Below are 21622 nucleotides of genomic sequence, written 5' to 3' on the forward strand. Positions count from 1 at the left end.
AGAGAAGTTAAATTCTTTATCCTCGATTGACACCGCGGTAAGAGCCGTCTCCAACGCCGGTGGGACTCCGCGCTGCATTTTAGCCACAGGCCCCACGGCAGCAGCTGCCCCAGGGTGTCAGCAGAGCCACGTGCCCGCGCCCGAGCCTCCGGAGAACATCTGCATTGCAGGAGCACCGGGTCTCCCTTTAACAGCTGCGTTTCCAAGTTTTCATTCCCCACACTGTCGAGATGCGACGTGATTTCCTTAAACGTAAGCTGGTGGAGCTACGACAGCTGCTGCGTGGCACAGCGTGCGCAATTTTACTACATCCGTCTGCTGTTCCTCTGGGAAACATCTCTATCGGCCGATAGTTTCAACCAAAGGCACTGGAAAAAGATATTAAAAATGGACAACTGCAAAGTTACTAGATAAGAATCTTTAAAATTTATTGGACTAATTGTGTTACATTCAATATTTGATGTGTTTCTCCTGGACAAAGAATTGGCATAAATACAAACAAGCCTTTGTGTGCCTTCCCTAAACAAATAAGAGATAAAGTACTAGAGACAAGGGAACATAGTTCACATCTTCGTATTTACATTCTGCCTTTACTTTACAACTTAGCGCCAGGAATATTTACAGAAAAATACAGTAAGAACAAAAAGATCATGTCTTGGCAACATACAGAAATTCATACAAATCGTATATGATTTGAAGCACATGGTACCTGGCATTCTCATTTCTCATTGCTCCTGCTGAAAATCCATGTGGAAAAAGGTCTGTGTTTGCCTTCAAAGACATCACTCAATTACACAATCATTAAACCACATCAAATTTGTGTTAGATTGAGATTTCGTTCTCTTGTCTTTCTGGGCACGCAGAACCTCGCAGGAAAGAAACGCGGTCACCTCTGGAGCGGGCAGCGCCGGCCCAGCAGCGAGGGGCGGCTCTTCCCCACGGCCTCCTGCACACGCTGCTCTCCACAGAGCCACCTCCGTGTCCACAGGCACCGTCCTTCCCATCTGTTTGCTGTGGGGTTGTAATGCCTTTTTTTAAAAGTACCTTCAAGAAAAATGCTTTTCTTTAAAAGAGTCTTTATTAAGGTACTAAAATCTCTGAAATTTCAACACTGTGTTTAACAAGGTGACAATGGTCCCCCCTCTTTCCGCACTGTTGAAAGGATGCCATCATTTAAAGCGGAATAATGAACCCAAACAGAAAGGTCTTATGAAAAGAGAAAGTCTCGGTTTAGTTACCACACCACGTTTGCAGCGCTACGGCGCCCGCGGCATCCAGGCCAAGGGCTCGCTCTGCACGAAGCAAGTGGTCAACAAGTTGAAAACTCAATACAGCAGTTTGGCATGAAAAAAAGAATCTGGATTCTTGACTAACGTGTTCTGCAATCACAACTGAAACAAGTATCGCTTGCCCTAACCCTTCTGGGGAAACCAGCTCAAGGCTGTACCCTGGACGAGCTGAAGCCATTGGAGCTTGGCCACTGACTTCGCCAAGACAAGGATTCCCTTCCCAAACGGGTGTTTAACGTTTTATTACGAAGTCAGAGACCTCTCCGCGCGCAGGGGAAGGAGGGACACTCCTTGCAGACACCCTCCAGCGGCACAGGTCTGCCAGGGGCACTCGCTGCTGCGACCAGCATCCAAACCAAGGGGGATGGGGGATGGCAACACGTTTCTGTAATTGCGACTTTTTTTTTCTTAATACTAAATTGCAACGCTCTTGAAGATTCACCTTTCCAGATAGCAAACCCCTATGCTTACGGCCAGGTCATACCACTAGTGCGTAACGTTAACCATCTGGTGTCACAAATCTAATTAAGCAGGATACAAATGCCCACTGCCCCGGCGGTGGGACCGGCGGCACCAATGCGCGCAAAAGTTACCTTCTTTCAAGACTTCTGAGAAGTTGCATTGCTTTCACGGTTGTTAACTGCCCAAGGGGGTGCCGTACCCGTGTTTTAGACGAACAAGGGAACAGACCCAAGGCCATTCTTCAGCCAAGCACAGGCCTTTTTAAAAAGTAAATTTCCAGGCAGTCCATTTGGTTATCTTGGACTATGTGGAAAATACCCAGGGTTTCCCCCAAGTGCACACATCTTGACATCACTGACCGTACCCCAATGTCTGAAAGAAGTATCTTTTGCAGCTCATCGCTACATGAGCCAATGGCTTTGCATCTAACATACACAGCTGCGGTGCGCGGGTTTTGTTGTTACGTTATTGAAGATGTGCAGACGTTTGATTGCTCAGTATGTTCATTTGTTACACATGCACTGGTCATGCCTTTTAAATCGGTGGACTAAAGTGTGTTTGGCCATTAGTTAGCTCCAATAGGTACGTACAAAATGTGGGTAAATTTAGTGTCCGTGCGTTAAATTGATTCTGGCAAGAGTTTGGCAGAGGAATGAAGCTGTCCGAGCTTCCCTTCCCAGCTTTGCCAACACACCCAAGCGCTGCCTTGTAGCTCCTCCCGCCATTTGCGACCTGGGCACCACACAAGCGTGGGCCAGCCGCCATGCCTACTTCTGCAGTCCTTTTCTTTGTGTGGTTTCATTTTTCCGTTTGTGATTCACCTGGATCAAAACCCAGAGCTCCCGAGTTGAAAGGCTCGTGTGCTTGCCCCCTGCAACGAGCACGTGTCCCCTGACACCCCTTTGGCCGACATCCTGAAAGTCCTTGCACGTGGATTTTTAGGGGCCTGTTTAACTCTTTGTGAAAAGCCACATGAAAAGACAGGAGCAGGGTATGTCCTTGGCAAGCTGAAATGAAACGGTTAAGACTGTTCCAGGTCAGAGCTGCTGCAAAAGGTAACTCTGAGATACCAAAATTAAATGACTGCAAGGTATTACTGCAATGCATATTAAAAAGCTAATAAAACCACTTTTGGAATAACGTGAGGAGCTCCCCAAATTTCTGCTCACCTCATACTCTCGCGTTACCTGCTCATTGGAAGGAAAAGGACCCGCGCTGCCGCCAGCGACCGCAAACTGCCTCTACCCGGGAGCGCCAGCGATGATTCATTACTGCAACACAAGTCAAGATTGCGCTGGGAGCCTGAAAGTGCTCCCGAGGCTGCCAGCGCCCACTGCAGCTTTTATATTCCAAATATTAAATTTGCAGTTGTAAACATCTTCTCCCAGCGCGCCCTTCGAGGCCCGAACATGTGAGATCCCCAGTCTGAAAATGAAAACTTCTGACCTAGGTGAGCGGGCGCCGCCGCTGCCGAGCGTGAGAAAGCACAGTGGATTCAAAACAATCTGAAGTTATAACTCCAAAGGGGCTTTCATGGAATGGCAAGGTAATGGGGAAAAAGAAGAATTCTTGAATTTTCTTTTTGAGTTGTTTTAGTCCGTTTAACAGGAGCTTCTGCAAAGTGTCGTAGAAGCTGCAAAAACTGCTTATGCTATAAATATTGGGCAGGAGGCAGCCCCAGAATCTCAGATTTCAATCCAATGGAAGGAAAGCAAGTGATGTTTACGCTTTTTATGGAAACAGTTGAGTAGGTGATACAGACACTTCAAAATAAATTAAGTAACTGCATAAAAAATATATTAAAAAAAAATAATCAAGCTACTAAAATTAAATGTGACATTTTGCAACAGACCTGAGAGTCATAACCTTGTTTTTATATAACCAAGAGCTCTTATCTAGTAACAACTTCTGTTGGAAAGTCAGGTAATTGCAGGTGTAGTTTGTCGTCAGCATGAGAGAGATCTCGTACGTAGATGGACCCACCCCCAGGCACGGAGGGAGCTGTAAAATAGAGCATCTCGGCTATGAATTTCATGACCTGATGTTTCCAAGCCATCTTCCTCCTCTTGCCTTTGGTACACAAATTGGTTACAAGCGGAAGGATCTTCTGTTGAGCTCTGAAGGGGGGCTGGAAGCATCTTTTAAGTTCTTGCAGGGATAGTTAATGCTCTGAAACAGACTCTCCTCAAAGCAGAGACCCTGCTCCCTTCTCCTGTAACACGTGGGCGTAGCGAGATGTCTGAAGGCAGGTTCGTTTGTACTTTTTTTTCCCCATCCTTATATGCAGAGATGACTTTGTTTGGATTGTTTTCCTCTCACAGAACGAGACACGGCTCCTAATTAGCCTGGAATAGATGACTGGGTGAAGAGATTGCGTTGCTAGCATCCAGGAAGACTGGAATTAAGTAACCTTTTGAGGGTAGGTGAATTAAGTCAATATCCCAACTGCAGCGTTTTGGATTCATTTCTCATTCCTCCCACATGGTATCTGCTGACTTGTGCTAGAATATGATTTCCTGAATTCCAGAGGGCTGAGGAAATTTGTTGTTGTTTAACTGTTTTCATTACTGTAGCCACCAAGCTCTGATCTAATTGTCCTGGAAGGATAATGACCTAGGGGTTGCAGTTCTTGAGCCCAACCTCCTGGAAAAGCGAGGTATAAAATTCTGGCTCCAGCTGCCTGTTCCGGTATTTATTGACAATGTCTGCAATTTTCTGTTTTCGGCGGACGTGGGGGGGGTTGTATGAATCACTTTCCAGCCTCTTTCTCCGACAAATATTTATTACCGTCTGCCTCACTAAGAAACCTGAAAAAGAAACATTTGAATCAAGTTTAAACAAATTCGGGTCCGCGGCCCTTTGCTGGCTTCACAGCTAACGACAATTTGGGGTTCTGTCCCATCTAGAAATCCAGGGGAGACGCTCAGCACCACCAAGCAAGAACTTTTCTCATTCAGTAACAGAACCATATAAGGGATAACACATAACCATGGTCCCCAGGCCCGTAAGGACATTTTACTGTGAAAAAGCAATAAGGAAGTGACTAAGTCAGTGGCACTCTAAACTGGCTGGAGGAGGAGGAAGATTCCTCTGCTTTGCCAGAGCCAAGCAACTGCCTGCGAAGGCACCTTCAGGACCACAAGGGGAAAGAATCCAGAGCAGCCAATGCAGGAGTCACAGCGCTACAGCCCCTGGCCACAGCACACGAGGACACGCAGAGCTCAGGTGGGCCCCGAGGCCGCGCCAGGTAATGCCTTCAGGATGAAAGAAGGACCCACCAGTACTTTTTTTTCCAGTAGGAATTGCAGAACCTTCTGCTTGGAAGAGGGGAGGAGGAAAGACTTGATGAGTTGTGGCTGGGAACAGGTTTCTGTTCCCCTCGCTGCTTTGCCACGGTTGTTACCTCCCTCACTCATACTACTGTATATGGCAGGGAGGAGAAAGCTGGCAGCGGACTTTATCCTATTTTATTCTGAAATGAAATTCATACGCTTCTAATGAAGTAAGTGTCCGTTAACCCCCTTGCTGTTACACAAGCGCTTTCCCACAGGCTGAAACAGCATCTTCCTTATTTAAAGGACTTGATTCCTGATTGCACACAAACCACATCTGCTGAACTTAAGAGAGGAGGCAAATTTCACTATATTAATAGTCCCAACGCAGCTGAAAAAACAGCCTGACTCCAGGAAAACACACCTGATTCCTTCTCAGCACAAGCCATTGTCATCAGCCGAATTCACAAACATTAGTTAAAGGTCCGGTTTGGCTTCTATTTCCACATCACTGAATTAACGCAAGGCATGCAAAAAACAGAACCCGAAAGTCACCCCCAGCAGACCCCACAACACTGGTTTTACGGTTCCGTACAAGTATCCTAATGTTTGTTTACTCATTTCGCTGTCTTGTGAATTGCTCTCATTGGAGCGAGATTTCCAGTTGCTGAAGCGATAGTAGCACAGATACCGAGACGGATCCACTAACGCAGCTAGGAACACAGAAGGCAGCAGACAGCACACGCGCACCCCTGTTAACACATGCCTGCATAGTAGGTTAAGTATTTTTATTGAACACATTAGAAAATCCTAATTGCTGTGGATTTTAATTGCTATCTGGCTTCTAAAACAGAAGGAACAAACACAGCATACCAGCACAGTCCAAAAATTCAGCAGTACCCGCTGGCAGTCGACGAGCACCAGCACCTTGGCTCTCAGCGCCAAACGTTAGGGTCGCATTTCTGATCTCTCTTATCTAAACAACAGGCGTTTACCTTTTCCTTCCACCATTACTAGCTCCAACCCTTCGCTTCTCTCCCGCTACAGTCGCAGTGGAGCCCCGCTCTGCTGTCAGCCAAGTGCTGACCACCTGCTCCCTCTGCTGTTCCTGCTGCCACTGCTGCTGCAAAAGGCACTTTGTTCTGTCATGCCCAATACTTTTTCCAATTAAAGATTCCGGACCACGTATTCTGCAGATATATTATTAGTATTAAATAAAAAAATAATATCAAAAGATGAGTGTTCCTAAAAAATCTTTAGCTTACCAAGAGCTCTCCTACTGACTATCATTCCGTCCACCAATGGGATAACCATATTGAATTTCCCAGTTGCTCCTTGTAGTTTTATCCTGAATAAGCCAGTGTTCAAAGGATGGATGAAGATCACAGGAACTTCCTTCTCAGGAATGGCAGATCTTAAGGGAAAAACCACAACTGTTAAATCAGTTTTATAGCACTGTTTCAATTAATCCATAGATGAAAACTGACCACTTTAAGATTAAAAGAATGTTAAAAAAAAGTCTTGTGGCTAAACCAGCAGGACTCCCGTGTGTATCCTCCGGACTTCAGAAGGGTTACATCAACCTACTTTTTCTACGATCTGCCACCACAGAATTTGAGTCCTGCTGACAGGGCTTTAAGCCTCGCAACACACACGCAGCATTAACCACCTCACAAGGGAGTAAATCAGGAGGGAGGCTAAAACACAGACTCAAGATAAAAACTACACATTTTCTGTTCCTTAATTTATGTTTAAAGTGCAGTGATATGAAAAGCGCTTTCATTTTTGCAACAAAAAAAATGAATCCACCGAGGAAACTCATCTATCTTTTTTAACGTGACTGCCTAGAGTTTCCGGGGTTGCCTGTGAAAGTTAAGAATGCAAATAATCTCATCATGACTTCTTCTGAAGCGCGGCCTAAACTGTTGTCCACAAGAATCAAAACAAATAACGAAAATAAGAGCAGTCTTACCTTAGGGAAGCACTACTATTGGCTGTAGTTTCCACACCAGTGCTCGTCTCAGACACCAGATCAGGGAGGGGGAAGTTTTCTGTAAGAAGAGGATGCACTGAATAAAGTTTACCTGCCCCAGGTTTTGGGGTTTGTTTTGTTTTTGTACAAAGAAAGATTATTTATCATCAGTCGAAACCATGCAGTCCTCAAGCATTTATACCATGGATGTTCTTGCTCTGCTCAGTGATGCAAAGTCTTTGTTTTTAAGCTTAAGCATTCACAGAGCACACAGACACACCTCAGCCACCCTCCACTCAACGGATTGGGTAACGCGTGTCCCAGACCCTCAATTCTCTCAATCCCAAAGGTCAAAATCTCTAGACGAACAGCAAAAGCAGGAAGGAGGTGAAGTACTCCAATCGCAAAAAGAGCTTTCAAAGTATTACCCAACAGCATCGTCACCTGTCCACAAGCAATCTGCCTCAAGAACAGTGCTGGGAATTTCAAACAGTAGCATCGCTCACATCTACAGTTCCCTTGAGCCCTGCTCCAACAAATATGGTATCATTCCTCAAACCCAAGCTATGCAGGTCCTCACCATAACCTACAACTCTGCTGCCATGCACTTGGCAACAAGTGACCGGATAATGAAGTTGCAGGAGGAAGTAAGAAATCGGATCTCTGAGAATTATAGAATGGTTCGGGTTAGAAGGGACCTTAAAAATCATCTAGTTCCACCCCCCTGCCCTGGGCAGGGACACCTCCCACCAGACCAGGCTGCCCCAAGCCCCGTCCAGCCTGGCCTTGAACCCCTCCAGGGATGGGGCAGCCACAGCTTCTCTGGGCAACCTGGGCCAGGGGCTCACCACCCTCACAGCAAAGAACTTCTTCCTGGTATCTCATCTAAATCTACCATCCTTCAGTTTGAAACTGCTCCCCCGCACCCTATGGCTCCCCTCCTTGATCCAGAGTCCCTCCCCATCTCTCCTGGAGCCCCTTTAGGGACTGGAAGGGGCTCTAAGCTCTCCCCGGAGCCTTCTCTTCTCCAGGCTGAACCCCCCCAGCTCTCTCAGCCTGTCCTCACAGCAGAGGGGCTCCAGCCCTCGGATCATCTCCGTGGCCCTCTGCTGGCCCCCTTCCAACAGGTCCATGTCCTTCTTGTGCTGAGGGCTCCAGAGCTGGACACAGTACTCCAGGTGGGGTCTCACGAGAGCAGAGCAGAGGGGCAGAATCCCCTCCCTCGCCCTGCTGGCCACGCTTCTTTTGATGCAGCCCAGGATGCGGTTGGCCTTCTGGGCTGTGAGCGCACATTGACGGCTCATGTTGAGCTTCTCGTTCACCAGCACCCCCAAGTCCTTCTCCTCAGGGCTGCTCTCAAGCCATTCTCCACCCAACCTGTATTTGTGCCTGGAATGGCCATGACCCAGGTGCAGGACCTTGCACTTGGCCTGGTTGGACTTCACGAGGTTCACACAGGCCCACCTCTCAAGCCTGGCCAGGTCCCTCTGGATGGCATCCCTTCCCTCTAGCCATCTAGCCAGTTCCTTATCCACAGAGTGACCCATCCATCAAATCCATGCCCGTCCAATTTAGAGACCAGGATGTCGTGCGGGACAGTGTCAAACGCTTTGCATAAGTCCAGGTAGATGACGTCGGTTGCTCTCCCCTTATCTACCAATGTGGCAACATCGTAGAAAGCCACCAAATTTGTCAGGCACGATTTGCCTTTGGTGAAGCCATGTTGGCTGTCACCAGTCACCGCCTTGTTTTCCATGTGCCTTAGCAGAGATTCCAGGAGGATCTGCTCCATGATCTTGCCAGGCACAGCGGTGAGACTGACCGGTCTGTAGTTCCCCGGGTCTTCCTTTTCTCCCTTTCTCAAAATGGGGGTTATGTTTCCCCTTTTCCAGTCAGCGGGAACTTCACCAGACTCCCAGGACTTTTCAAATATAACGGAAAGCAGCTTAGCAACTTCATCCACCAGTTCCCTCGGGACCCAGGGATGGATTTCATCAGGTCCCATGGACTTAGGCACCTTCGGGTTCCTCAGATGGTCTCGAACCTGGTCTTCTCCTACAGTGGGCAGTTTTTCATTGTCATAGCCCCTGCTTTTGCCTTCTGCAAAAGGGAAGGGGATGTAGCACTTCCCATTACCTCGTTCAGGGGTAGGAACTGAGAGAGATGCTAAGAGTGATTCAAAAAAGTCCAGTTCAGATAGAACAGTGCCTGAAAACACCTCTTGCCATCTGATGAGCTGGGATGTACGCAAAACCTGGAGCTAGCAGAGGGAGAGCATGGAGGGCTGTGGAAGTACTTTGAGACGGAGCAAGGAGGAGGGCAGGCAGGTGGCACAGGGGCGACAGCCTAGACTACAAAGTGACAGTTTTACCACTGTGCAGATTCAAAGAGGTACCAGAAAGATAAGGCAAAAGCCTTATGTAAGGACATAAGGAGCATAAGGCAAAGCCTCTGGGCTAGGAGCCACTTTTAAGAGCTCCCTCCCACCAAATCCAACTGCCACACTTACTGAGGCTCACAAAGTCATTTCTTCATCTTCAGGCCCAGGGCCTTAGGAGATTCCTACAGCTGATGAAAAGCAGCCAAGCAGAAACATGCATGTGTAGCACCGTTGCTGCATCTGCAGCGAGCTGGCTTTAGCTGCCACCCAAGAAGTGGGTCAGGAACACCAGTTTGGGAACCGAAGCAGCTCAGCAACTCCTGAAGCTAAGGGAACACCCTCTGGGCCAGTGTCTGAATTAGGAAATGATGCTGCAGAACTCGATGTCTGCCTCCTCATCCCAAGTAAAGCTCTGAGGAATATGCTGTGGACAAGGTGGTCTTCTTGAGACTTTACACCTACAGTTTACAGGAAGTTTCCTCTTGATGGCTCCCATTCTCTCGGTTGCTTTCCTCTGGGAGGAGCTAAGGGCTTCATTAAGGTCCACCCTTACCGCCAGATGGGGAACCGGGATTAGAAATTAAAGACAGAATAAACTATCGATTACTGGCCAGTGTTACAGACTCTGATGGGCCAGGCCGGTACGGAGAGGCTCTCGCCTACTGCTAAAGCCAGGTCATGGCTTAGAACCAGCACAGAAGCAGCTCTTGGGGACAAAGGACTCCTCAAGCCTCGTAGCCAGCTGCCCACCGCTGTCTACGCCATAGCTGTAACAGGATGGGCAAAGCTGGGTCTCTCCCAGGTCAGCCAGTACCCAGAGTCAGAGAGGAAACGTCAAACTAAGAAACGTTAAGTTGCATGAGGGACAAGACCCTGCCTGAACAAAGGTACAGAAAGGAAGCTGGACCGCATAGCATGGAACAGGCACCCTGAGCACAGAATAAATGAGCCCTCACGCAAGACAGAACACAACAGAAAGTTTCAAAGGTACCATCAAACCAAGAAGGATGATGATCCCTTAAGCATAGAAGAAGCAGGTGTCAGAAGTAATTTTTTCACACGTACTGTCAGAGCTAAAATAATCTCCAGACCTACATGCCACTGATTCACGTACACCCCACGGACCACCTCTCAAATACCAAAGAACTGATTTAGAATCTTAAAAGTGTCTACTACAGACATTAACAAGGATTTAGCATTTTGTAGAGGAATGGAATGAGTTTTTCCTCTGGTTCCTGCCCTGTTGTTACTTTCGTGAACAAGAAGAAATTCTACGCACCTATATCATCATAACGTTCCACCCAGACCACATACACTTTGGTTTCAGGTCCCATCGGTGGAATGGTCCGGCCCTGAGGCACCCTCTTGGATCTGGAAGTAGGACTGAGCTGTTTTGAACACAAGGGAAGAGTAGCATTTGTAAACACCTTGAGTCCAGTAATGCATCCAACAAGCATTGCCACAGTTGCTCCTTAGTCTTTCAGATCTCAGACAGGTACAACTTTTGCCAACCATCGAGATGGGGCAACAGCAGTGGAACTACCCACTGAGAAACAGTAATCTGGGTCTCCACAATATTTATATTCAACATAAATTAACATACTCAATCTTAAAAGGCTGGTTCAAGTTTTTCTTAATGTTCTCCAAGGTCTTAAATCAGTAACTAAATATACACTTGGAAGTGAATTCTATACAAGAATTCACTTTACAGTTGTAAATCCTTTGCTAACTCACAGCAGTTCATGGTTTTCTGCTTTGCTACCACACAAAAGCAACTTCACATCTGATACTTCAGACACAACGGACACATACTATTTTAAACTGGGTAGGTAGGAAAAGTGTTCATGTCTATCCATCCTAAACTTCCAAGCTTGGATTCAAGTCTGAATTACGTTGTGAATACTGCATATACTTTTTCCTGCATGCATTTCAAGACTTCAGTATGCAGAGTATTACTAATTAGCATGTTTAGGTTTGATATTTAATGTAATCCTGCGATCTCCTACTGTGGGGGCAAATTCTGGCAGGACCAAAGCAGACGTTAAAGATTAACGGCTACAAACGAGTAGCTCCAAATGCTATGAAACTAAATCATATACCATTAAAAAATGCTGTAGTATTGCCAGTGTGCTTCTTGGGAAAGAAAAGTAGAAAAGAGAGAAGAATGCCATTTTTAAATGCAAGTTTTGCCTTACCCGCTGGGAGGGATTGAGATTGTCTGTATGATTGGGGAAAAGTTCAAGTGTCAGAGACTGCTGCTTCAATATTCCTGGCAGCAGATCCATGTTGGAGTCGTTTTCTTGGTCAGAGACATTGCTCTCCAGCGAATCAGCTGTAAGCCAGAAGAAGAAAGGTGGGTTTTGTCTTTTCTTCTGCCAAAAAACTTAAGCTGTGACCATACGTAAGGTTTTGAAACTAAAAAAAGCTGTAAGGTTTTTGAAACTAAGCATACATAGGTTTACAGTCAAGTCCACACAGCGTTCAAAAGCAGGAAAAGGATTCAGCAGTGGACAATTGCTAGTTATTCCAGAAACAGATTGCAATTAAAGCACTCCCTATGGATTTAGAAGTGTCCCATCCATTTCCTATGGAATACACTCTCCTCCTTCCGATGGCTATTGTTTCCCCCCGGCCCATTTACTCCAGGGAACTTTTGCGCAGTGGTTTTAGTGTGCAAAGGATGTCATGAAAGCTGTTGCTCACCCACACAGCAGTTGTGCACATGCTCCTCCACGTGCTGCAGGAGCATGTCATCAAGACGGGAGAGGGGAAAAAATAAAAAAGCATCCCCGGTTGACGGTGAACCATATGCTGAACCCAACACCCCCGAGGTAACAGCAATACTGCTGGGCAAGCCTTCACATATATTGAGGCTTACACTGAGAGAAAGGGGCGCAGAACAAACACCACCTCAGGAAGGAGTCTAACGATTAGGATGTTGTAGTTTAAACATCAGTAGCTTTCTGACAAGGATCTCGTTAGACACACTACTAGGTAGCTTATTTAGGTTCTGCTGCGGAAAAAGCTCTCTAACCAAAACTGTTGTTTTTGTAAACAGCGCGTACAAAGTGATCTTACTTAGGGACTCCACTGGTGATGGGACAACAAAAGCTATTTCTGTCAGGGCATCCGCATAATACAGCACCTTCTTCTGCCCATTGAAGATACTTGCCCCAACATCTTCTGAAATAATTAGGTCATCTGAAATGGACATAAAAGGAAACTTGAGACAAAAGAAAGCTCTACCTCTTTATACGCTGCCTCAGGAGAAGGCTTTCAAATACAATGAGAAGAAACAATGCAACTCCCACTTTAAAATGTGATGATTTCACAGTCAAATCTCAAGGCCAACAACCATCCTCAAATAAACTTTTTCGTTATCTTGAAGGAAATGGCATTTTGGGTTGGGAGAAGATTCATTTTGAACATATTTCCACTGTGCTGCGTTACCCTACTTCCCTCAGACTGAGCTGTCTAGCAAGCACATCAGACACAAGAATTCATCCAGCAGCTATTCCTAGCCGTTCCCTCTCACTGACATCATTCAGTTAGTCATTAAATTTCCAAAGGATTCTAACATTTCAGCCTGATACTATTCTACAATTCAAGCCAGTTTCTACAGACTCTCCTCTGTCTTTTCTTCTGCCAAGGAGAGTCAGAAAAAGGCTCTCTTGAATCAACCCAATGCAAGAAAGCTCCTCGTTCTCAACCCCCATTTATCCCCTCATCACAGCTGGCCAGTACGTCAGGCCTTCACAGTACAGAGAGAAAACAATTCTTTGGTGGTAAGTTGGCTGTAAGTAAATTACAACCAACCCGCGCTTTTTCCTTCCCCATACGGCCGCCGGAAAGACTAGCAAGGACTTTAAGCTGAATTGTTTCTCGGATCCAGTTTACAGAAGGGTTCCTGGGATGGCTGGCTCAGCAAAGCCAACGGAGCAGTGAAAATCAGCATGGTGACAGAGAGGTGGCCAGAGGCACACAGGAGCCTCCGAGCCATGCTTCACCATCAGGGAAGTGTTCCTGCATCTCCAGTCCACAGCTCTCAGGGAGCAGCACCACAACCCAAGTCCAATTGTTTAAGAACTTCTTTGCTTTTAGGGGTGTGCAGGGAAACAAAATGCGCATGTGCCTGTGAATTTATTTTAACCACATCTCACTGGAAGCTATTCTAGAACCACTTTGGATTGGTTGGAAAAGACCTTTAAGTCCAACATTAACCTAATATCGCCAAGTCCACCACTAAACCATATCCTTCAGTGCCACATCTACACGTCTTTTAAACACCTCCAGGGTTGGTGCCTCAACCACTTCCCTGGGCAGCCTGTTCCAATGCTTGACAACCCTTTCTGTTAAGAAATTTTTCCTAATATCCAGTCTAAACCTCCCCTGGTGCAACTTGAGGCCGTTTCCTCTTGTCCCATCGCCTGTTACCTGGGACAAGAGGCCGACCCCCACCTCTCTACCCCCTCCTTTCAGGGAGTTGTAGAGAGCAGCAAGGTCTCCCCTCAGCTTCCGTTTCTCCAGGCTGAACACCCCCAGCTCCCTCAGCCGCTCCTCACAAGACTTGTGCTCCAGACCCCTCACCAGCTCCGTTGCCCTTCTCTGGACATGCTCCAGCACCTCAAGGTCTTTCTTGTGGTGAGGGGCCCAAAACTGGACAAGTATTTAAGGTGGGGCCTCACCAGTGCCCCGTACAGCAGGACGATCACCACCCCATTCCTGATGGCCGCTATTCCTGGTACAGACCAGGATGCGAGACTCCTAATGGGTTTTTCATTATCGGAGCCATTCACAAAGAGCAAGTATATTTAACAAAATAAATAGCTTTAGTCACAGCAAAGACTGGAGGAGAAAACAAAGTAATCAATCTTTCTGACTTGATCCAAGTCTACTTTAAATCTACTGCTTCAGGTTTTTAGCCACTGCTTGCTAAAGGTACAACTCAACTTAGGGATTTTTCCAACAGCAGAACTAGATTAGAAGTAGCCTGCCCTCCCTCCATCCCATCCTGGAATGCTTTCTCTGTTCCTTCTTTCCCCAATTTGTTGAATTCATCCAACTACTTGGTGGTCTGCGATCTAATGCAAATGGCTGAAAAAAATCCTAGCTAAAAAGCCTACAGCAAAACAGGTTACCTCACTAATTCAGGGCACTGCATTCCGCACAGCCGTACTGACAAAGCCAGCCGCAAAGGGAAGGGAGAGGGCTCTGCCTCTGAGAAAAGCACAGTCTCACTGTCCTCAAAGGAAAATCAAACCAAGACCTGCCCATTTTGTAACCTCTCCTGACTTGTTCAGAGAAAGCCATGCCTCTGGTCTCTCAGCCTCTCCCAAATATTTCAAGCCTTCTAGCATTTGTAGTTTTATTCTACAAATGAATAGAGATGCCTCCAGTTGGCCGCAGTTACAGGTGAAGAGCGTTTCTAAGGCAGTGAAAGGGAAGCGGAGCAAGAGCGCTGCTTAAGCAACCGCAGCAGCAATGGTGTTGCGCCTGACGCAAATGCCAGATCAAAGGTGTGGAACAAGCTGGACCAGCACGTTCAATGCCTTTGTGTCGCCCACAGCAGAAGGCTGCGGCTCTGAAAAATCACCAAGAAAAGGTCTGGCCCTTGGAGCAGCAACCATGAACCACACTGAAAACAACCCAGACACTACCAGAATGCCAAGTAATCTGATTAAGTTGTTCAAGGTAGAAACTAACCCGACCTTCAGTTTGCCACCCTGGGATAGCAATTCACTATCCTGAGGATCATTTTGGTTGACAGAATGGGGAGAGGGTGGTATATGACGAGCCCAGAGGAGGAGCTGCTCGACTGGAAAAAAGCAGAGTGAATTAAGCAGGACAGATGAGCTGTGTGTGGGCTCCAACCCCCGTGACCTACAAACAGCAGCTTGTTTTCATTACTTCCTACCAAGCATGATTACAAGGCTAACTTACTAGTGAACATCCCATTTTAATCTACTCGCAGAACACTAAAAATCGCACGGTATTTCAAGCCTATTTGCCAATACGCAGCACAATCTGTACCTGATTTCACCTGAATACTGGTTTTGGATAATATATTAAAGACTTGTCAAGTCTGCTAAAAATACAGCACAGAGGTAATTCTTGCCGAGGCTACTTCCTCCCAACAACATACAGACATTAGTTTTGCTCACTTTGACTTGAAGCTTAATCTAATTATTTACACATTCCTTTCTAGTAAACATCAGCATTTATGCAAGAAAATATGAAAGTGCTCAGATAAGTATCCAAGAGTAAGAAATTTTAAAATAATTGTCTTCTAAAGGAGCCTGATTTAACATTACACCATTTACTGTGTCTTACCTTGTTCAGATCCCTCTTCATCACTGCAGCTATTGATCGGCCAGCTTGTTGAGACATGGCCAGTCCACCCAGGGTGCTTCCCCACGTCAACAGACCAGCCAAGAGACAACAAGAACTCCAGGAAGTGTGGCTGAACAATTCTGGAAGACTCCATGTTCTTCAGGATCTGAAACAACCAGCAGCACCGTGGTAGGTACAGGAGACTCCAGGAAGCAGCTCTCTTCCTTCCCACTTTTTTTTTTTTTTTTTTTTTAACTAAAATTATGTCACTAACATGGTTTTGACCAAATATAGCTATTCAGCAAGCCTGGAACTCCAGACTTTCTATATAGACACTACTCCCTGCTGCCCAGCATCCTCCCATCCTGCTTAGCAATGTCCCAGCCCATCAACCTGTCTTTCTGCTATCATTGCCAAAACCTGTAAAATAGTTAATCAAACTGCTAGAAATGGCAACGTCGAGATTTATCCCCTCCCCAGGGATAAGACCCAGAACTGCTCAGCACAGAATCTGCGTTAGCACCAAATGTAACATAAGAATTTTCTGGACAATTTTCACTACTGAACTCAGGTGAAATTTTAGGAGAAAGGTGTTTTATCACTACTCACCTGTACGTGACATACAGCGATTTAGAGGGCAGGCCTCACCATTAAATTATGAAACAGATTTTGCAAAACAGTTTTCAGCAGGATTGAGCATGCTCTTTAATCAAATGTCACACTGTACTATTCACTGTAAACCTTAATCCTCCTTTTATAAAGATCTGGGATGTTTCCACATCCAAAGGCAATTTTTCTCCCACTGTGACCAAGTGAAAGTTGAGACCTCCACCAAACAGCACACAGGGAGACAGGGATGATTTGTGATTTGGTCTACCAGAACCACTGGGATTTGTGGACCAGACAACGCTGTGCAATGCCTCCATCCTCTCTGGGTCACATGAGACTTTGTTCTGCGGCAGGAGCATCTTTGATTTTGGTTTGTGTGGGGGCAGTACACTGGGACACGGGCACCAGTGGAGCAGAAACTGCAGGGACAGGGACAAGCGCCGGAAGGAAAGCTTCCAGACAAGAGGCTCCTCATATTCACACAGTCCTGGCACCCCATCCTAATGCCTCACACAATATTCAGCAGCCACTAGACACACTGCATTGAAATATTACTATCATTCTCATTACTGAGCACGCCAAAGTCACAGCTATGCTTCAGAACGAATCGGGAAAAGCGCAGTTTAGAACACAATTTCAGAAAACAGGCAAGCTTAGGCTTTACACAACTATATTGTTTTATATCTGAGCCCATACAAAAAGAGAATTTACAGTAAAGCAAGGACAAGGGGGTATTTTCAAAGGACATTTAATGATGTGAAGTATAACAGTGCAAAAAGCGTGTGGGCAGCTTCATTACCCTGTACAAATAAATGCCATGAGAGTCTTCTCACCTGTAAAAGCCTACCCCCACAGAAAAATATTTGGGCCTAATGCAATAACCAGCAGGGTAGATGCTGCGCAGCATCAGACAACACAAAGCTGACACCCCTCCTTGTGAAAGGACAGCAGGTCACCTCTCGGAACCGAATGTCGTCCTGAGCCGAAGTGGCATGAACTCACACACACAGAGATGGCTGAGCAGGACCAGGCAGCCAGCCCTGCTCCAAGCTGAAAGTGTCACAACTTGGCTTTGGTCTCCCTCTCGATTGTTAATATTGAAAACGAAACAGGACACGAAACATCCACAGGGATGAGTATGTTATTCATTTGACTGCCTCTGCAACTTTGTACAACCTGAAAAGCTTAGGAATCACAGCAAGATGTCTGGCAACCTTGAAGCAGGAGTGGCATCTTTATATTGTGTCTAAATAAGTCCAGAATTTCCCAGATACAAGATTTTCTTAAACCTACATGGCAAAACCTATGCTAATTGGTAAAGGCCGGCAAGTTCTGCAGGACTACGGAATCTCATCTGTCTAAATCCATAAGAGCATATAACCATCAGACAGGAAAAGCCCATTCTGCTAGCTCAGCACGAGCACATCTCAGGTGGACGACAGACCTCGTGTACCCTGTCTCGCAGCTGACTTTGGAGACGGAAAGACTGTATACTGGCTACTCTGAACTTCAACTTGAAAACTCACAAACAGCACAATCCTGGTTTCAAGGATTAGTGTACTCCACACAGAAGCAGAAAGTGCTACAGTGTTCTGGCAACTGTACGTTCACAGTGACACGAGGAAGTGGCACAACAACCTGTTAGAGAGCTACACTTCTACTCTTCGCTATGAGAATTATGAATGGAATGAGAAGAAGATACTATAGAAACAACCTTTTCTAATGAGCCCATAAGCCGCCTTAGTGAGTTTCTAGGTCACAGGCTAAAGAAGTCACGATTTAGATTTGCACAAATGAACCTGATTAACCTAATCGCATTTGAATGTAAATAGTATAACGTAATGACTTACAAAGCAGTAATACTTTTTACCTGCAGAAAGTTTTTCACTCCTTTAATGTTTTCACTCTAATGTGTCAACATTAGAATCAAACCAAACTACCTGGACATTGCACATTGCTGGAACAAACTGCAACCTTCCCTGCAAGCTCAGCCAAGAAGTACGCAATGCTTTTCTGATACAAATCTTTGAACTCTACACGTAAGGACAAGAAGGACAGAACAGATAATAAAATTAAATCTATATATATATATAATACACATAAAGATGTTACAACAATCCTAAATGTGGGTAATGTAGTTCAACCTACAGATGAAGAGAGCACGCAGGGACTTGTTATAGTTCACACCGTAAATAAACAGAGCCCAGAACCCCTGTTCCTGACACTCCACTCTCGTCATTAGCAGCGACGCTTTATTCCCTTGAGAATCACTAGAAACAAGACAGTATAGGCTAGTTGGCACTCTACACTTTCACTTACCTCCTGGCTTGTTTTCTGGCCTGCCTTCATGTAGAAAATGAAAACAGTATCAAAAGGACGAGACGGTAGCAAATCCAAGTAGCCAAGGTCATCAAAAAACCCAGGAAGAGCAGAGTCAAGTGCAATCAGGTGAGGAGGTAGACGACTGTTAGCAGGTTCCTATCCAAAAACAGAGTTCGACAGCTTAAAAAACCACCTTTCCTAAACGATAAGGTCTTTATGGCTTCAGTAGTAATCCATTAAAATATAAAAAGACAATTTCCCTTTTCTCCTAAGAGCAAAATCATGCCCAAATTTCTGATGCAACATAATCCTGTTACTGTAACTGCAAGCATAACAGTTTGACAATTTGTTGCATTCTACTCTCCTCATTAAATAAAAATGGTATTTTGCCAGCGAAACGAACATAACATTTTGCTCAAAAAGAGTGCTAGCTACCACAAGAAACGCAGTAGATGCTTTCAAAATATCACAACTATATACATATGTGTAGTTTCATATTTAACTCATATACCAATAATATGCAAAGTACCAAGTACTTTTAGACATAATTTTCGCAAAAGCTCCATCGTCTACTTTTGTTGAGGGTTTTCTGGAAGGAAATGCAACAAATAAAAGGGAGGATCCACAGGTAAGAGGCAGAACTTCAAATTAAGAATATGGTTCGTTCCTATAAACCGTTGTTATTTCAACTTCAAAAAGAAAGCTCTACAGCCTGTATGTACTCCCAAGTCTTTATGTATGGCTCAACTATTTCAGCACAACCATCCCCGGAGCAGAACTTCCCAGGCAGTCACATTTCAGAGACTCTTAAAGTATCACCCCAAAACCTAGTTCAAGCTGAGGGGATGATTTTTAAGTATGAGCACGTGAACGTGAGAGCTTATGTACCCACTGCAAAAATAAAGATACAGCCATCTATTCAGAGCACGGCCAACTTGAGGGATGGCTTTTCACGACCCCCTGCTCTCCATCCTGGAAGACTGGAATCCATCACCTTATTTGATTAGACTACAGCTTAACAGTAGTTGGAATTACACAGAAGATCTTCCACGAACAAAATTTAGTTTTCTTCTTTTGCCAAGCCAGGCCACACGGGTACATTTGCACAACACTAAGAAGTATCAGGTCACCTTCAATGCCTCTAGGGAGAGAAACCCGAAGTGGGAGAGGAACAGGCGTGCTGTCTGGAACTCCTGTGCTGGTGGTGGAGGCTTACACTCCGTGATGGGATCAGGAAAGCTCTTCTTCCGCCACTCCTCTTCACTTTTCTGATCTATGGAAGTCTCGAAAATTATCTGCTGGGACATGCCATTCCTCAGCTTCTCGTGTCGCTCTTCGAGCTGAAAAACATTGCGTGAAATGCTGATTCCACCAAGATCACCAAGATCCACTAAGAAAACAGCTCCATCATTTATCATGTTATCGCTAGACCACTCTCCATCATCTTTGAAAAGTCATGGGGAACAGGAGAGGTGCCTGAGGACTGGAGGAAGGCTAACGTCACTCCAATCTTCAAAAAAGGCAAGAAGGAGGACCCAGGGAACTACAGGCCGGTTAGTCTCACCTCTGTCCCTGGGAAGGTAATGGAGCGACTCATTCTGGATGTCGTCTCCAAACACATAGAGGAACAGGAAGTTATTGGAAGTGGTCAGCATGGATTTACCAAGGGCAAATCATGCCTGACCAATCTGATAGCTTTCTATGATGTTATAACGGGTTGGCTGGATGAGGGGAGAGCCGTAGATGTCATCTACCTTGACCTTAGCAAGGCTTTTGACACTGCCTCCCATAACATCCTCATTAGGAAGCTGAGGAAGTATGGGCTAGACGAGGTGACAGTGAGGTGGATCGAGAGCTGGCTGAGTGACAGAACCCAGAGGGTTGTGATCAGCGGCACAGAGTCCAGTTGGAGGCCTGTAACGAGTGGTGTCCCTCAGGGGTCAATACTTGGACCGATTTTGTTCAATATATTCATTAATGACCTAGATGAGGGGACAGAGTGTATCCTCAGAAAGTTTGCTGATGATACCAAGCTGGGAGGGGTGGCCGACACTCCAGAGGGCCGTGCTGCCATCCAGCGTGACCTGGACAGGCTGGAGAGCTGGGCAGAGAAGAACCTAATGAGGTTCAACAAAAGCAAGTGTAGGGTCCTGCACCTGGGAAGGAAGAATGCCAAACACCAGTATAGGTTAGGGGCGGACATGCTGGGAAGCAGCTCTGAGGAGAAGGACCTGGGGGTCCTGGTAGACAGCAAATTATCCATGAGCCAGCAGTGTGCCCTTGTCGCCAAGAAGGCCAATGGCATCCTGGGCTGCATAGGGAAGACTGTGGCCAGTAGGTCGAGGGAGGTCATTCTCCCCCTCTACTCTGCACTGGTGAGGCCACAACTGGAATACTGTGTCCAGTTCTGGGCTCCCCAGTTCAAGAGGGACAGGGAACTACTGGAGCGAGTCCAGCGAAGGGCAACCAAGATGATTGTGGGACTGGAGCACCTCCCTTATGAGGAAAGGCTGAAAGAGCTGGGACTCTTTAGCCTGGAGAAGAGAAGGTTGAGGGGGGACCTGATTAATGTTTACAAGTACCTAAAGGGTGGGTTTAAGGAGGACAGAGCCAGGCTCTTTTCAATGGTTCCCAGTGACAGGACAAGGGGCAATGGGCACAAGCTAGAACATAGGAAGTTCCGTTCAAATACACGGAAAAACTTCTTTACAGTGAGGGTGACAGAGCACTGGAACAGGCTGCCCAGGGAGGGTGTGGAGTCCCCTTCTCTGGAGATTTTCAAGACCCGCCTGGATGCAGCCCTGAGGGATGTGCTTTAGGCAACCCTGCTCTAGCAGGGGAGTTGGACTAGATGATCTCTAGAGGTCCCTTCCAACTCTGAAGATTCCGTGATCCGTGATCTGTGATTTAGGAAAGCTCTAAGTCACAGGTACAGCAGCAGCTGCAACTCCACCGCTAGGATGTTTACTAAAGCACTATCAGTAAG

At 46.1% G+C, this 21622-nt stretch overlaps 1 protein-coding gene across 4 annotated transcripts in view; it reads right to left on the reverse strand.

Annotated features, from left to right (window-relative positions):
- Positions 1–403: 403 nt before the first annotated feature.
- The window catches only part of RALGAPB (Ral GTPase activating protein non-catalytic subunit beta), a 70061-nt gene continuing 48842 nt past the window's right edge, over positions 404–21622 (reverse strand). For all 4 annotated transcript variants that reach the window (XM_054217985.1, XM_054217984.1, XM_054217987.1 and 1 more), the window contains 9 exons: positions 19767–19976; positions 18634–18792; positions 15706–15871; positions 12454–12576; positions 11571–11707; positions 10655–10763; positions 6996–7074; positions 6289–6437; positions 404–4558 (listed from right to left, as the gene is read on the reverse strand). In XM_054217985.1, coding sequence (XP_054073960.1) covers positions 4365–4558; positions 6289–6437; positions 6996–7074; positions 10655–10763; positions 11571–11707; positions 12454–12576; positions 15706–15871; positions 18634–18792; positions 19767–19976 — 1326 coding nt within the window. In that variant the 3' untranslated portion in view covers positions 404–4364. The remainder of the gene's footprint in view (positions 4559–6288; positions 6438–6995; positions 7075–10654; positions 10764–11570; positions 11708–12453; positions 12577–15705; positions 15872–18633; positions 18793–19766; positions 19977–21622) is intronic.

The sequence above is a fragment of the Rissa tridactyla genome, chromosome 12, assembly GCF_028500815.1.
Source record: "Rissa tridactyla isolate bRisTri1 chromosome 12, bRisTri1.patW.cur.20221130, whole genome shotgun sequence".
Classification (NCBI taxonomy): domain Eukaryota; kingdom Metazoa; phylum Chordata; class Aves; order Charadriiformes; family Laridae; genus Rissa; species Rissa tridactyla.